Source organism: Chlamydotis macqueenii, chromosome 11 (assembly GCF_036417535.1).
Source record: "Chlamydotis macqueenii isolate bChlMac1 chromosome 11, bChlMac1.mat, whole genome shotgun sequence".
Taxonomy (NCBI): Eukaryota; Metazoa; Chordata; class Aves; order Otidiformes; family Otididae; genus Chlamydotis; species Chlamydotis macqueenii.
Window position 1 is genome coordinate 2527097 of NC_141566.1, and position 17004 is coordinate 2544100.

The 17004-nt window shown below is 56.8% G+C and overlaps 1 protein-coding gene across 1 annotated transcript in view; it reads left to right on the forward strand.

The window, feature by feature from the left end:
* The first annotated feature begins 340 nt into the window (after positions 1-340).
* SLC16A2 (solute carrier family 16 member 2) overlaps positions 341-17004 on the forward strand; it is a 30743-nt gene continuing 14079 nt past the window's right edge. The window contains exon 1 of the mRNA XM_086756572.1: positions 341-746. Within this exon, the coding sequence (XP_086612698.1) occupies positions 341-746 (406 nt within the window). The remainder of the gene's footprint in view (positions 747-17004) is intronic.

A 17004-nucleotide genomic window follows, 5' to 3' on the forward strand; every position in this document is an offset into this window, starting at 1 on the left:
CCAGCGCCTCCCCCCGCGGCGTGGGCGGAGGGGTCGGGAGCGCGGGGCCGGGGCTCTCCCGGGCCAAGGTTGCGGGGGGGCGGGGGGGGGCGGGCAGCCGGTGTCTCCCGCAGCCCGGCCGGGCCCCCGCGAGGGGCGGTGCTGGCTGGTCCCGCCCCGGGGCTGCTCCCGCCGCAGGATGCGGGGGCGGCGCGGGGGGGGGGGTGGGGGGGCGGGCGGTGCGGGGCCGCGGCCGCCTTTAAACCCCCGCGGAAGCGCCGGCCGCGGCTGGGCGGGCCCGGGCGGGTGGGGGGGTGCAGGTAGGGATTGGGGGTGGGAGGGGGGGGGGCCGAGCAGCGCGATGGAGGAGGAGGAGGAAGATGGAAAAGGAGGAGGAGGAGAGGGGGAGGCGGGGAGTGAGGCTGCGGCAGGAGGGGGCCGGCCGGGGGGGGCGGTGGGCATGTGGGACCGGTTGCGGGGCAGTCGGAGCGCGGCCGCGATGGCGCAGCGCGATGAGAAGGGGGGGACGGCGGGGCCGGGGGGCGAGGGGGAACCGCAGGCCGGGAGCGGGGTCGAGCGGGGCCCGAGCGGGGCCCCCGCACCCTTCCAGCCCCCCGAGGGCGGTTTCGGCTGGGTGGTGGTCCTGGCCGCCGCTTGGTGCAACGGCTCCATCTTCGGCATCCACAACTCCTTCGGGATCCTCTACATGATGCTGCAGAACGACCTGGGCGAGGGGGAGAAGGACCCGGCGCTGGAATTTAAAACAGGTACTGGCTTCCCCCCATCTCCTTCCCCGTACTGGGATGGGGGGCGGTGCCCCGCATTCGGGCTTTGCGGGTGCTCAGTCGTTCCTGGAAGCTCCTTCTCGGATGCCTTGAACCTCGCTTGCTCCCTGCCTCCCCCTTTTCCATCCCTGTTGTCGTGGCTGTATTTATCTGCGAGAGCATCGTGTGTTTCTAAGCTCCTGTGTACTCAATTAAAAAGTAATTTGCCTGAAAAGCGTGCCCTTGGCTCGTCCTACCTGGTGGATTTTGGAGTAAGGAGAACAACCCAGCATCAGCTGGTGTGTGCGAGCCACCTCCCTTATTTATTGTTGTTGTTATTATTATTATTATTATTGTTATTATTATTATTGCTGTTTTGTTATGGGTTTTTCAAGCTGTCTGCATTATCTGCCAGATCAGGCTCGGAGGTGCCTGCCAGAGAGCATCTAATTCCTCCGAGTATCCACTTGGTGGGAAAGCCTGCGTAGGACAGGTCCGGCGGCGCGGCCGGCGCGGTCACGCTGAGGGCGGTGCGGGGTCTCAGGGAGTTAGCATCCGTTAAGAGCGAGACCCCCAAACCACACCCAGTTGCGTGTTTTGGTAGGACCTACAGTCTCAGCTAGGATCGAGACCAAGAAAAGGGGTGTTTCTTGCTGTTTATGTAGACTTGTCTGAGGGACACCAGTCTGCTGAGGTGGTGGTCCCAGTGTGTTTGTGTCACTGGTGTCAGAAGGCCCAGCCTTGTCCCAGGTTTTGGTATCCTTCCCAAGAAGGTCATATTCATCCCCACAACAGACACTCATGGCCCACCTTGATTTTATCTGGCGGGTGGAGACAAGCACTTGGCGTTGAGGGAACCTGCTCGTGATGGTGTCCTGACTCTGGTGGGATGTGGGCAGCGGCCAGGAACCAAACTGGGAACCTGCTGTGGAGAGAGGCGGTGCTGGGGGGGCTGTAAGGACCTTGAAGTCTTATTCTGGGGACCGGTGTTGCCCGTGTTCCCTCCGCTCGGCTGACGCGTGACTGGTGATCGCGGCGACGAGCGCGCCAGGATGACACGCGTTGGGAGATAAACTGTATCTACAGATCACGAATGAACTCCGCACCGCTGTTACCGGAGAAACGATGCGATCGTGTGATTACGGGCAGTAACGGAGTGCGGCGGAGAGCCGCGGACGTGTGGCCGGTTGTAATTAGGGTGATTGATGGGCTGTACGAGCGTGCGTGTGATCCCCAGGAAGCTCATTGCGTAGCGCTCTGCTTCCTGCTCCCCCCGATCCGATCTAGGAGAGCCTAAGGCAGAGCTCTAGAGGGAGAAGCGGTAACAAAAGAAATTAAATACTGCAAGTTCTGGTGGTTTAAGGCAGAGGTTGTTGGAGTCGGCATCTGCCTCCTGCTCCTGCGAACTCTTTATTTACGGCTATGACCGCACAGAGGCCTGGAGAAAGGTGTGTGGGTGTGCGAGGTGAACCCACGTTCAGGAATTAAGTTGGCTGGGTGACGAATACATGCATTTTGTTGCGAGTCCTTAATGAAGAGGCCGTTAATAACCCCGGCTGAGCGCTACCCCGGCTGAGCGCTGCCCCTGCGCTGGGAGGCTGTGGCACAGGGGTGGCGAGAGGCGGTGGAGCCTGGCTGCACCCCGGGGGCTGCAGCTGCGTGATCTGGGGCTGAAGGCAGCGGGGCGCAGCCCGGGGCCCCCCCTCCAACCCTTCCTCCCTTGCTCCCAACCCTCCCCGCTCGGGGTTGCATAATTTCCCCGTGGCGCTCGTTTGCGTGCAAACATCATCGGTTAAATATTGTAGCTCCTTTCGGAGCGCTAAGCGATACGGCCTTCCTGAAAAGACCGGCGCTGTCTGTTTGTCCTCTGACCTCGGTCTCCTCCTGCCAGCTGCGAGCAACAGCTGGCCCCTGGGGTCTTCATCGTCCCCCGCCAACCAGGAGTGGGTCGGGGGGGGGACGAGGACCCGCTCCCCGCTCCGACACCGGCATGGAGCATCGCTAAGCCCTTCGGCTCTGCTCTGAAATCTCCTCTCCGTTCTCCAGAAGGTGGGTTTGTATCAAAGAAGAGGGGTTCGGAGCGAAATGGGGAGGAATATCGAAAACCGGTCAGGCATCCCTTTAAAAATAGGGTTATGTTTATGCTAAAGCAGGTACTAGTCTGCACTAAACAATAGCCGCCCCAGCGCACGGCTATAATTATCAAGGTTTATTTCTTGTTTGCATTGGTCACGTTTTCTGGCGTTTGATCTTGAGAAACGCAGGATCCGCGGAGTTCAGATTTGGGGTCAGGCTGGGAAAACAAACCCTCTGGTAACAATGCATTGAATGCATAGGCTCCTTTGTTTAAAGAAATATACTGCGCCGCGTATGTCAACAAGCGACGAGCCGGCCGGCGGGACCACCGCGTGCCCCTTCGCAGCGGGACGCCAGAGCCGGGACTTTTGCTCGGCACACTCTGTGCTTTCGGGTTTGTTTTCTTTCGGGGGGGAGCGGAGGACCGGGGGGGTGATGACTGAGACTGGAATTAAAAAAAAAATAAAATAAAATATACATGCGTGCACTCAGGCAGGAAAAAAAAATGTCGGTCTCCTTTGCTGGAGAGGTGTTGAGTGATGCTTGAAAGCGTTTGCTGGGAGATGAATGGTGGCGTTTCCCTCCGGTTGTACAACGCGTGTTCCGGTGCTGAGGGATCCGCGGGACACGGCCGCTCCGGTGCCGGCCCTGCCAGGCATGGGCTGCCGCTGAGCCGAGGAACAGATGAGCCGTCATGACACGCTCGTCTTCCCAAGCTCCAAAAGCCAGTCTGAGCTGGCAAGAGCAGTCCTGGTAAGAATTAACAGAGTGTTGACCCTCTTAGATGGACGTCTGCTCTGCCGCTGCTTGGGTGCTCTCCCAACCTCAGGAGAGGTGAGCACAAGGCAAGGCCAGTGCCCTTCCCTCAGCCAAGGAGGTCCCTCTTGCACCCAGGCCACCCCAGGGTCCCGGCGGGGTGCTCCGGCTACCTGGGGAGAGCTGGGAGGTCAACGCTTCTTGGGGCATCTCGTTCCTCCAAACGCATCCTTGGTGCCATGCTTGGAGGTCTGGCAAGAACCAGCAAAGCAACCTGGAGAGGTGCATTAATTATTATTATTATTATTTTTTAACATTTATCATTTTCTTCTCCCCTCCTCTGGTTTGTGTCAATATGCCAGGTATAGATTAACTCTCTCTGCTTAATATTTCATGTTTCGGTTGCTGGAAATGGGAGCTGCAGGCACTCGGAGAGGTGGCCTGAGGAGCTGGTCTGGTTTGGCCACAGCTCCAAACTGGCCACAGTTTGTCCGTCTGTCTGGCAGCATCCCCTGGTCTGCGTGCGGGAATTCGGGGGGCAGCTTCCCCGCCTTTAGTCCAGCCCCAGCTGGGGAAGCTGGGCTGGTGCATGGCCCGTAGCCCTGAGCATATTGTGTCTCATCGTGCCTGTGTGGCCAAGGCATGGCTGAGGTCATCTCCATCCCTGAACTCCCATCTGGTTTGGTGGGGAATGTCTTTGTGAGCACTGATTTCACATCCTTAGGACAGGCGAACTCAGCCGGAAAAGGCAATTTCCTCCAACATGGTAGTGGAGGCTTGGTAAGAAAGAACGAGTTTGTTTCTTGGAGAAAATGAAGCGGTTTCAGCGCTAACGGTCATAGCGAAAGATCGGGAGGAGAAGCTGTGGGAGGCTCTGGGCTGAAGAATCCCAGGGTGGGTGAGTGTGGCTGGAGCTGAGAAGGGAGACCCCAAGAGAGTGTAAATCATAGAATCACGGAATGGTCTGGGTTGGAAGGGACCCTAAAGACCACCCAGTTCCTGTTCCTGGGCAGGGACACTTCCATCAGACCTGGTCACTCCAAGCCCTGTCCAGCCTGGCAAGAGGTAATTCTTGGAAATGGTCTCAACTGAATTTCAGCAATATTCCATGGCCCAAGTGAGACTGGATAGAGGCAACCACCACAAAACTGCGTTTTATTTAGCCTGCTGCGAGGAAAGAATTGGGGAAGGGTGAGGGCACCCTTACCCACACTCCTAAATACAAATTACCGACCAGTAACGGATCTGAGCCCTGTGGCAGGTGTTGTCACCTTCTCACCCAAACCCACAGGATTCGGTGTTTCTACTAATTGCCAGGGAGCTGCACCGGCCCCGTTTCACAGCTGCTTTGGCCGAGGGCACTGTGGACCTCGGTGTTCCTGGGGGCTTCCCCATGCCCATCTGGGTTTCCAGCCTTCCTCCGCATTTCCTAACCGCGAAGCTTTCCCAGCTTTTCTGGGGGTTCCTCGTGGTGGGATGCCGGTGTGCCAGCGCTGGGCTCTTCCCCGGCTCGGCTCCCACCGAGAGACGGAGCTTGTGGTTGCAGGGGAAGGGGGGTGAATTTCAGAGGAGCTGGATTTGCATCTCTGGAGCTGAGTGCGAGGTGCTGCGTGAGATAAGGCAGCCCGGAGAGCAGATCATGCACAGTCATGCCATTAAACCTGCTTCTTGGGGCTGTCAGTGGTGATTAAGGTTATTAGGAGGCCGGAGAGCTGTTTCCAAGGGAGGTTCTTGTTTTGAAAGCCTGCAGGGGCCCTCTCAGCCAGCGCACTTGCCATTTTTGTGGTTTTCCATTTATTTTTAAGCGTCCTCCACCAGCCAGCCAAGTCTTGGCTCCAGTCTTGGCTGTATTTCCTGGTGGCCATCATCCTCTGGTTGTTCAAGTGGTTTGGAGGGGTTTTTTTGGCCCTTTCAGTTACAACAAACCAGATAAAACCACCCTGCCTTGCTGGGATTCGGTTGTTGTTGAGACTCTGAAGGTGCTGGGTTTCAGCTCCGTTGCCGAGGAGGAGGAGGGATTGGAGGGCGGAGGGGGTGGATCCCGCAGGGTGCGGGGCTGGGATGGATGTGGAGGTGTGGGGTGAGATGGGGTGTGATGCGGTGAAATACCTCAAGGCTGGGAGGGGGTCAGCAGTAAAGGAGCAGTTCCACTTCCCTTTTTTGGGGCGAAATCCAGGAGTTTGGCAGGTTTTAATCCCCTTAAAAGCCCTCAGCAGCTGGAAGCCGAACGTCAGCTGGGGTGGTTGACATCCAACACCTAAAAATAGACCTAACTCATCAGGTTGGGTGAAACCTCATAGCCGGAAGGCGCCGCTGACCTCGCTGGCCGTGCCCGTTGGGCCGGCTGCACATAGCTCGCTTGGGCGTTGTCACCAGCATCTCGCCTCGTGTCCCCGGGGCAGCTCCTCTGCCTCCCTCCCTCCTTATCCCACGACTTACGGACACGTCTGTTCACGGAGCTCATCCCGCTTGCGAGGCAGCACTGTCAGGCACCCAGTCCCACCATGGACCAGGCGAGTGGTGGGAGAAGCAATCTTCCTAAAAATCCGATGGGCATGATGGAGGCCACCAGACTGGGTGGCTGCCACATCCCCTGTGGGGTTTCTAGGGCTGTTTGGGGAGGAAGGAGTAGAATGACAGAATGGTTTGGGCTGGAAGGGACTTTAAAGGTCGTCCGGTTCCAACCCCCTGCCCTGGGCAGGGACATCTCCCACCAGATCAGGTTGCTCACAGCCCCGTCCAACCTGGCCTTGGACACTTCCAGGGATGGGGCATCCACAGCTTCTCTGGGCAACCTGCTCCAGTGCCTCACCACCCTCAGGGTGAAGCATTTCATCCTTGTATCTCATCTCAACCCACCCTCTTCCAATTTAAACCCATTACCTCTGGGTTTCCACCACCCCAAGGCCATGAGCTGAGTGCTGTGGGGTCACCAGCGCCCTGTTTGCTTTGGAAAGTCCCCGGAGCGACGTCTGCAGCCTGGTTTTGTATCCTGCAGTGTGTGGAGGGGGGGAAATTCCAGCTGGAGCATGGGTGGCAGTAAACAAGCCCTGCTCCCGCCGCGCTAACAGGGAGCTAATCCCGGTGGGACGATGGCACTGGTGCTCGCTGTGCCCAGGCGGGATTTGGATCGGTCGGCGGCGTCTCGATATAGGGCCTGGGTAACCTTTTGCTTTTTTATCCCGGTGACTCCTTTGGGAGTCTGCCAAAGCAGCGCGGCGTGCACGCCGGCGGTGGAGTGACAGTGCGGCTGGGCGAAGTGACGCGCGGGCTGGCAGCCACCTCGGCGGCGTTTGGGTCGGCGCCACGTGCGCTCGCTGTCGCCCGCCTGGGCTCCCAAAGCGATCCCCCCCTCTCTGGGAACAGCTGAGGCTTCCCCCGGCGCAGTAATTGGGATTTCGCCCGATTTTTGGGCTGGCATCCGGGCGCTGTAGGGCATTTTCTGGCACGCCGCCACCTCGGTCTCTCCCGCTCACTTTTTTTCGGGATGAAGACCCCTCAGGGGTTTCCTACGAGCCGGGCAGGGCATGGAGGAGGGTGCCATCATTTCCCAACCTTCCTTCCTCGAAGGATCGGTCATTCCCTATTGCAGGTGAAGGAGATGCTGCTTTTTGGCCTTCTTCCCTGCAGAAGAAGGCCACGCGCCAGGCTGGGCGTCGCACGGGGACCCTGCCCGGCTCTCACATCGAGACATTGCCCATGCCAGCCGCGGGCGCTGGAGAAGCTCGGTTGACTCCGGGCTCTTTCCGTTCCTCCGCCTCAAGACAGTTGGGGCTGTTGCAAAACCCACATGACGTGCACTGGGAATTGCTGCAACACGCTCGCCGGCGTGAGCCCTTCCAGTCTCTCCCAGGCACCTCGTACAACAGGTCCTGCCAGCCGCCGGGGCAGGCGGGGCGCGAGGCTGCCCAAAACGCCCTACCTGTGCCGCTGCCCGCCCGCGGCACCCGCTGCGGGCTGCAGAGCTCCTGCCACCACTTCATCCTCCGTCCAGCGCGCGCCGCGGGGCAGGGGTGCAGCTGTGGAGGGTGACGCAGCCCTGGGCCCCGTTAGCACATTTTCATTCTTTTTTATTTTTTTTATTTTTTTTTTTTTCCCCCCCACCTTTTGGCTTTTTATTTGTAGATCCCTTTAAAAAAAATTACCTGATGCAAGAGCTTCACCCCTCTGCTCCCAGCACATTCCTCGAGAGCCGGCGCGGGGTGAAGCGTGGGGGAAAGCCCTCGGGAACGGCTGCCAGGTCGCAGCCCTGTGCCCGTGGCGGGTTGCTTCGCTGGGACTCGTCTCGGGCACGCCTGGGTGCTGCGCCGTGCCATGCCGTGTTGTGCCATGCCATGCCGTGCCGTGCCGTGCCACCCACTGCCTTTCATACGAGGAGCAGCTCGGGGTGCTCCGAGCAACCTCCTGGGATCGGTGGGAGGGTGGCGGTGACGTGCCGGCAGCTCGACCCCATCGCCCCTTCGTGCCTTTGCTTTGCCCCGTACCTGCATCCCTGCATCCCGCAGGGCGCGGATGGAGGAGCATCGCTCCACGCCGCTGTAATTTAAGGTCCTGGCGCAGGCATCTCAGTGCGAGATGGAGACGGTATTTTTTGGGGTCGGCACTGCTGGCAGCGTGGCTTTGGGAGCATCCTGTCTCCAGAACCCCACGGTGGAGGAAGTGAGCTCACCGGACCCTGTTTCTCCACATATTTGCGTTTTTTTTTTTTTTTTGGCTCTGGGTTTGGATTTAGCAGCTCAGTGATGGTTTTTAGCTTGCTTTCCCTCGTGCAGAGCAGAGAGCAAGGCTGCAGCCGACCTTTCTGATGTGGCGAAGGCCTGCGCGCTACCAAAGCTGGGGTTCACCCTGGGGCCTTCCTTCAGGGAGGAGAAACAACCTGCCCGCCATGAAGGAACGTCCCCAAAAAAGCCCCTTTCTTGGCCATCTCACACCAGACACCGAAACAAAGCTTTTGCTTCAGCCTCTCGGCCTTAATCTGTCTGCCCACAGATCCTGTGCCTAAAAGGGAGATGAAATCCTTCCCTCGTGGGGGGGACGGACGTTGCGCGAGCGGCTGTGCTGGCGCTCGCCGAGGAGTCAGGCGTTTCGGCCGGAGGCTTTGTACGAACCCCGCGTGAAGCAGCGGGAGCTCGCTTCATAGCGCTGGAGCCCACCGCCGTGGAAATCGCATCTAGCGGCAGCTCCTTGAGCGAGGGTTGTGCCTCCCGCGCGCTGCCTGAATCGGGTCCGATGGTGGGGAAAAAGAAAAAAAAATCATCTGTGATTAAACATCGGCGGTAATTACATAATGGGTATGCACCAGATGATGCCCAGACAAGCTCCCTCTTGGGATTTCCCAACTTTTTGGAGTGTTTAACTTTGCAATCATCCTGAAGTGCTTCTGCCGTGGATGGGGGGTAATTATTGACATTACGGTTGCGCAAGGCACGGCGGCCGCTGAGCCGGGCTTGTGGGCGAGTTTGCCTCCTCCGATAGCCGGGGCACCTTTGAGGCACGGTCAGGTGCTGGAGACGGATCCCCCCGTTCCGTACCCAGCGCCGTAACGGCAGAAACAAATTTAAAAAAAAAAAAAAAAGACTGAAAAAGCTGCATTTTTGGGTCTATCGGTGAAGCGAGGAGGGCAACTGGGGCCAGCCGGTGGTGAAGAGGCGACGTCAAGATGTTCTTGATGGCAGGCCAGCTATTAATCCATGTATTTTAGCGAAAAAAAACCCGTTTATGACTTAAGGTTTGAGCAAGGGGAGCGCTGGGGGCGGGGGGAGCTTGTTTGGGATTAAACTGGCCTGAAAGCCCAAGCACGCCAAGCTCGCCAGCCCCGGGAGAGCTTAATTAAAGGCAAAGGAGAAGCGTTTCCAAGAAAATAATACGGGGTATTTAAATGGGATATTTTTGTTTTGGGCCCAGAATGTCTCCTTTCCCTCTTCGGTGTCGGCTTTAATAAAACAAAATGAGATTTCCAAGAAAAACAAATTGGAGCTCTTAAAAGGCGCTGGGGAGATAAAAATCAGTAACAGTGTTGCTGGTAACACCTTGGGTTATTAAAACGGAAAGAATGCTAACGATGCGATTTGCATCGGCCTTTCTTGTGGCTGCGCCCCGGCAGGAGCCCGCTCGCCCTGGGAGGGGGGCACGGCCCCGGCTCCCCTCACCGCGGCCTCTGGGCTGCCATGGGGGCGTGGGCGGATTGGGGTGTATTTGGGAAAAACGGTCACGCGAGGGGGGGGATTTTGGAAGGCTTGTGTTTTCTTTCCGAAGGCCGGTGGATGCCGCTCTGCCAAAAGCTCGCGGGGTCAGAAGTGATGCTGAGGTCAAAGACTTGGAAAAAATGGCAAGAATCAGGATTCAGCGGACACCAAACTTGAAAAAAAAGCAATTTAAATCAGGGCTGGTCTTGTTGGGAAGGGCACCGTCGCCCCTCAGAGCTCCTTCAGAGGCAATGAATGCATGGATGAAAATACCAAGCTGGATTTATTATGGCCTGAGAGCTGCTGGGTGCGGCTTTGCTCGGCACGCCAGGCTGGGGAACGAGGGTCACCTCCTCCAAAACCAGTGCCCCGCTACGTGAGCGTGCCGAATCCTGCTCTCTGAGTGCCCTGACCGCTGGCAGGCTCTCCCAGCTGCGTGGCTGGGTTGCTCCCGGGATACTGAAGCAGGGATGGAGGAGAGAGCTGGTGATGTGGTTTTGCACTTCAATCCCTCAGTCTTCAGCTTCTGCTTTCCCCTTTTTTTTTTTTTTCCTGTGTTTTTCCATCCTGGTTAGAGCTGAGCATCTCCTGGTTGGAAGCTGGTGGAGGCCACCAGTGGATACCAAGTCCATGGGGATGGAGAGCGGGGCGATGCTGCTGGCCCAGGTTCGGGGCGAGGAAGCCCAGCGCTGCCGTCGGGTCCTGTCTCTCTGTCTGTCTGCCAAGCGGGAGGAAGCTTTCGGGCAGGGAGGTTTTAAAATGCCTGGCGTGATGCAGTCCACCCCATAAACGCAACTCCGGCGGGACGCGGTGTGGAGGCCAGCTCCTGCCTCTCTGCCGTGCCCGGCTCCATCAGATAAGGCAATTATAGCTTTATCGCTTAATTGCGCTGTGTAATAATAGCAGGCTGTTACTGAGATAGGAGCTTGCCAAGGGGTGAATATTGGCGGTGCTGGGTTTTTGGTTTTTCCTTTTTTTCTTTTTTTTATTTTTTTTTTTCAAAATAAACTCGGTGAGGCCTCGGCGCTGCTGGAGGTGTGAGGTCTTCGCAGGGCCACTCCTGCCCGTACCCCAGCCCGCGGGGAAAATTCAACATCAAATAAAAGCCGTGCCGACCACCCCGACGCCAGGGAGGCTCACCCGCAGAAACCAACCTGGGAGGGGAAAGGGTGAGGACCGGCAGGGATGTCGTCAACCGCTTTTTGGACAGCTTTTTCCTTGTGCCTTGGGAATATGGTTTCCAGTCCGTGCAGGATTTTCCCGTCCCGCTGGGCAGGTTTGCGGGGTGCACGCTCGCCGCTGCGCCTGGGCATCGGGCAGACGCCGGGTGCATCCTAGAGCCCATGTGCGAGGCTTTTCTGCTCCCGGTGTTGCGTGCGAAATGCTTGACCCCATGCTCCTACGCTGAGATGAGCAAAGGAAAAATTTCATGTTTGGGCAACTCTTTCCCAGCCTGCCAGGGAAAGCTCCGTACCTGGAGCTCTGCTTGTCTCCGACCCGCGCGGTCCCGTTTTTCCAAAGTCCCCATGGAACCCTGCAGCCATCGAGGTGGCTGTGCCCTCCACGTGTCAGGATTTGGGGCATTGCCCTGCCCAAAATGGCCCATCTGGGCATTTTCTGCTTCAAAAATTAGGATTTTCCAGACCCGTGTTGGTGCAGGGTGGGTTTCTCACCCAGAACTGAGGTTTTGCCGTATTTGTCGCAGGTTTTTAGCTGGGAGAGCCTGGGATGTGTGTTTTGGGAGAGGGAGTTTATTAAGGGAGAGTCTTATAAAATAAATTGTGTTGCCCAGAGCTAAGAAATCATGGCAGATTTTTTTTTTAATTATTGTTTTTTAAGCTGTTCAACTCTGCCCTGCTTCAGTTCATCAACCAAAGCGTGAAGGCTGGAGGTACTTCAGGTCCTGGTTTGACCTCTCCGGCTGGCTGTTAACCCTTGCCAGCCCAGCCTAAACTACACCAGGAGATAAGCTCAGCCCCAGTCTGGGTTTTGGAGCTTATTTCCCTCCCTTGGGACAGCATCCTCCTGACCCCAGGTTCTCCCAGCCACTCCATCTGCAGCCTCCCCCCGCCACGGTTTGTGCCCCACCAGCCTCATAAAGCAAAAAAAAAAAAGGTAGAAAATGTTTTTTACAGCAGCGTGGTGGAATTTTTCTGCTGAATGAAGGTGGTCGCTTATATTTTTATTGTGGGGTGACGAGGGAAGGAAAGGGAAAAATAAAAAAAGCAACATCTTTGGGGTTTTTAATGTTTCCTCTGCTTCCAAAGCAGGAATTAGCTCTTGAAAAAATGTCAGATATTGCTGGGTGACCTTGGTCCCCAGACCACACGCTGGCATTTTTGTGGCAGGTGACCCTTTCCTTTTATCTCCCGGCTATTTGGCAGAGCATTTGAATTCGGGAAGGTGCCGAAGGACCGAAGAAGCAGGACACGGTGGGCCGGTGCGCTGGCGGCAGGTTGTTGGCTGGTTTCGCCGTTAGTCAGGGCTGGTGACGAGTGGATCTCCCGTTCTGTTTTCTTACGAATGAATCGGTTTTGGCTCAGCCTGATGGTCAGACTGGTTAAGCAGGAAGCGGCTGGTGTTGGTCTCATCAGCAATGGAGACAGCAGCGAGCCTCTCCCCGGCTCCGCAAACCTCGCGGGATGCCCAGCCGGCCCGCAGCCGCCACCTCGGTGTCCGGTGGGACCGGCACCGGCGTGGGAGCCCCCCGAGCCCCAGCTTTGGGGGGGATTCGGCTTCTCCATCACCCCTTTCCCCTACACCTCCGTGCTGCTCCCAGCTTCGTGGCCAGGTCAAATGATGCAGCAGGTGCAAACGGGGTCTGCATCCTGTGCTTTCTGCTGTCCTTGGTCAGATTTTTTTTTTTTTTGGTGGGGGGGAATTTCAGCTTCAGCTCGCCCGCGGTTGCTGCTCAGCCACAGCCCAGCAGCACGGCTCAGCGGTGTTTGCCGCTCCAGTCCCGAGGTGGCCCCAGTTTAGAGCTGCTCCATGGCCAGAAGGAAGGGCTTGACATTTTGCCGCGACTTTTCTGTGGCAGTTGGGATCTGGGAGCCCTTCCCGCCCAGGGAAGCGGTACGCCGTATTCCGTATTTCCATGGGGAGGAAGAGGAGGCTCCTTGGCCATGGAGGCAGGACGTACGGCTTTTAAACCTGAATGGCAGGAGGACCAAAACCTTCCCAGCAACCGACAGAAACCTTCATTAACCCGCCCTGTTATTTATTCCGATTTCAAAGCCCTTGATGCAGCAAAAAAAGCGAAGGCATTTCTCCGAGGAAGCGCATTAATGTTTCACCGGGCGCTTTGCTGCCGAGGCATTTTAGATGCTCCCGCCTGTCCCCGCTTCCCCTCGGCCTCGTTAAACATTGCGCGGCTCTGCCCGCAGCCGTCGTGTGGGCTAAAGCCCTCGGGGAGTCGCTTTTTTAATATATATGTATATTTGTACGTATACATAGATGCACAGAGCCATATATATGCACCTCTATGTACATATGTGTGTGTTTATGTGCTGTGGATCCCCATTCGAGGTGCGTCGGCAGGCGCTGGAGGGCTCGGGGCCGGTAATGGGAAATTTGGGGCTGGGTACCGTCCCGCGCAGGAAACCCCAACGCCTGGGCCGTGGCTTTTCTCACCGCGGGCCGGCTGCCGAAGCCACCCGGCGTCTGAAAAACTTTCAAATGAGGAGGAGGTCAGCCAAAAGTAACAGCCCGTTGGCAAAGGGGTATAACCTGTTCCTTGTTGGGGGGAAAAAAAAATAATAATTAAATAAAATATTGCCGTTCTTCAGTTTCCCTTAGCTATCGGATTTGCTTAATTACAGCGTGGTCTGTTTTTCCGAGATACCCAGGTGTTCTCAAATGTGTGCTTTAATATCAGGAAACTCCAAGAGATTTAAATCAGATGGATATTTTACCCCTCGTTTGGCCTCCGGGTGTTCGGTTTATTGCTGATACGCGCGTCTTGTGGCGTTTGGGGATTTTTTTTTCCCCATCAGTAGGTTCAGGAGCGCTATCCAGAGGCATTACTCTCTCCATGCTGGAGACCCAGGGGAAAACTCTCCAGCACTGGAGAAGGAAATAATTTCCCGATGGCCGTCAGGAAAAGAGCCCGGATCTTCCATCACGGAGCCGTTTTCCCGCACGGACGTGGCTGGGGCAGCCCGGGAACAACTTAAAAGCCTGGTGCAGCCTGGAGAGGGGCCTCCCTTTGGAAAGCGCCCGCAGCCGCTGCGTAGATTTTCCCTTTCATATTTTGAGCCCTGTATGTAGTCTGGTATTGGGCGGACTTTGTCTTCGGGGAAACTGGGGCCTTGTTGGGTGTAAGCAAACAAGTAACATAACTTAAATATTTTGATAATATTTGGGCGGGCGGCTCTGCCCGTGTGCCGTGAGGGAGGCATCGCTGCCGCCCCAGCGCTCTCCGTTTTGGGGCGCTCGCCCCAGAGGGGCTCAGGTTGAGGTTGGCGCAGCATATTTTTCCCCCCGGAGCTTGGGTGGGGGTCTACAGGGTGATTTGAGGGGGAGGATGCAGCACCGCAGCGGGATGGAGCCACCGGTGCATGTGGGTGCTGCTGGGAGGAATGCGGGGGATGCTTTACATCCAACCTCGCTCATCCTCAGGGTGCCCCAGCGTTAGCCAATGGGCGTTGGGGTGATTTGGCTCTTCCCACGCCGTCCCCATGCCGTTCAAAAGGCAGAAGGCGGCTGCGGGGCTGTGAATGGGTACCCCGACATGGGGCTGGGCGTGACGCAGCCGTTGGGGTTGGTGGGAGCGGTCCCTCCATGCAGGGCTCACCTGGGATGGGTTTTTTGGGGAGATGGCTCTACAGACTGTTGGGGTGCAATGGGACTGTTAATTATTCATCCTCCCCATGAGGGATGTGGGAAGATATCTCCGCACCGCACACCGGGGAAGCGTTGGGTCAAGTGGGAGAGGTTGAGAAGAGGAGATGGGAATGATGAGTGGTGCCGAAGGCTGAGCTGGGGTTCTTTCTGCTAGAGGGAGGTGCGTCGCTGCCTAAAAAGTTGTTAAAATGGCAATGAACTGTTCTCTCTGTCCGGTGAGGGACAGGTTGCAAAGTGATGCTTTGAAATTTTCCAGCAAGGAAGGTGTTGGCTGGGAGAAATACTTGGAGTGCAGGGAGAGCCAGCCCTTGTCTGGGGAAGGTTGGAGATGCCCGTCACTGGAAGGTTTGGAGAAAAGACTGGGCAGAAGTCTGCCAGGGCTGGGAGGAGACTGTAGATGTCCTGCAACGGCACCGATTTGTCTGGAAAATGGTGGTTTTCAATGTCTGGGCCGGGTGGAGGAGCTGTGGCTGGGCCTCCCGGGTTTGCTCTCAAGCGCGCCGTGACTCTCCCCTTAATGGTCAGGGCTGGCAAAGGGCTGGAAGTATTATTCTTTCTGAGTATCCCTTAATTAACTGAAAGGGAAGGCTGTCAAGTACCCAACTGGGAGAGAAAAAAGATCTTCGTGAGCCTGTGACCAACCCAGCATTTCGCCTTCATTTATTCTCCCCGGCCTCTTTGTTTTCCCTTTGAAAAAAAGGTGTTTTTCTCATTCCCCCCATTTAACTGCTATTTATTTGCTGGTAAGTGGAAGGAATTCAGCTGGGATCAGCCCGGCTCCTGCCAGCAACTGGAGTTGAAAAGTTTCTGTGCGGGAGATGTAAGAGCAGAGCAGGGAGGGTTGTTTTCCACCCGCCCGTCCTCGCTCTGTGGGTCCCTGCGTCACGGCCTGCCAGGTTGGGTGGGTTTAATTGTTTAATTCTCCTTTTTTTTAATTTTTTTTTTTACTGGGATGTTGACAAGCGCCTGTGGGAGTTGCAGTGGGAGGAGCGCGGACCTGGGCCGGAGGGTTTCTTCTCACCGTTAATGGGAAACAGAAGATGGCTCGGGAGAAATTTGGCAAAGAGGGGAACTTTTCTGTCTCTTCCAGCTTGGAAAAAAGCATCCTTTCTCACCCCAGCCTCCCCGCAGAAGGCGGAGGGTTCCCAAACTCAGCCCAGGCAGGGTTTGCCGGAGGCGAGGACAGGAGACGGAAAGCGCCCAGATATTTCGCAAGGGATGGAGCGGCCTTGGGCCACCAGCCGCGTTTTGGGAGGATTACCCAACCTGCCTCCCATCAGGGGCTGGGAGCCCTCCTGTCTTCTCCCCAAGGCATCAAGGGGTTGGGATGCCCCAGGTGCTTTCACCCCGCAGTAACGTTGGGGGTTTTGGGGTGTCAGGGATAATACTGCCATGGAGATGCGATGTCAGCCGCGGTGGTGGGTTTGCCCTGGGCATAGGCAGTAGGGATGCACGTAGATGCTGTGCCTGGCTGGGAGATGAACCACTGACGTTGGCATTGCCCCTTCGGCCCGGTGATGGTTTTGCCTTGGATGGATGACCACATCTTGCAGAGCGGTCTCTTGGTGCTGGTGGTCTCCAAAGGCAGATAAAGCGGTGAGGTGAATTCCCAAAGCTCCACCACCCCGTCTCCTAGCTGCACTGTCCTCCCAGTTGTCTGTGTGCTGCAGGAACTAGTTACCAGTACGAGCCTGCCAGTTACAAGAAATGGCCAAGGTGGGGATTCGGAAGAGATGACATGCTTTTGGGCTGGGGGAAGAGGAAGGGGTGGGAGGACGGCCGTGGCAGGGCACGAGTGCTGCACTGTTCCCAAGCGAGCGCTTCGCGTGCTTCTACAAGTGACTGGAGGAGGTTAATCATAGTCAAAGCCTAGTGAAGTTTGATCAGGTCATGGCTTTTCCAAAGGCTTAAAATTTCAGACGTGCAGCAGTCGGTGTCCGGGGCCACAGCTGACCCATACCGTCCTGCCAGAGTTAATCATTGCCGTCAGCTCTGGGACCTGCCTGGCTCCAGCAATGGAAAGCGTTTCCCCAAAAACACGGGGTCAGGAGCCAGCACACAGGGCCTGGAGGAAACCCCAACCTGCCAGGGTGCACTGGGCTGCGGGGAGCCGGGCCCCCTGACCCAAACCCTAACCGTGACCCTTTGCTCTTAATTTTCTGAGGTAGATATTGCGTTGGGCCCCATGGCTCCTTGATGGGCACCATGCTGCCGTCTGCACTTGGGGCTGAACAGGGTGGGAAGTGCCTGGTCCACTTTGGTCACCTAGTCCCAACTGGGATGTCCCAAGGGGCTGCTGGTCTGGCCCCACGATGCTATGCTAGATGCAATTGCTGCATGCCGGGAGTGTGTAAATCCCAAATCTCTCCAAATTAAGCCCAGGAAGAATGAAATTTGGGGTC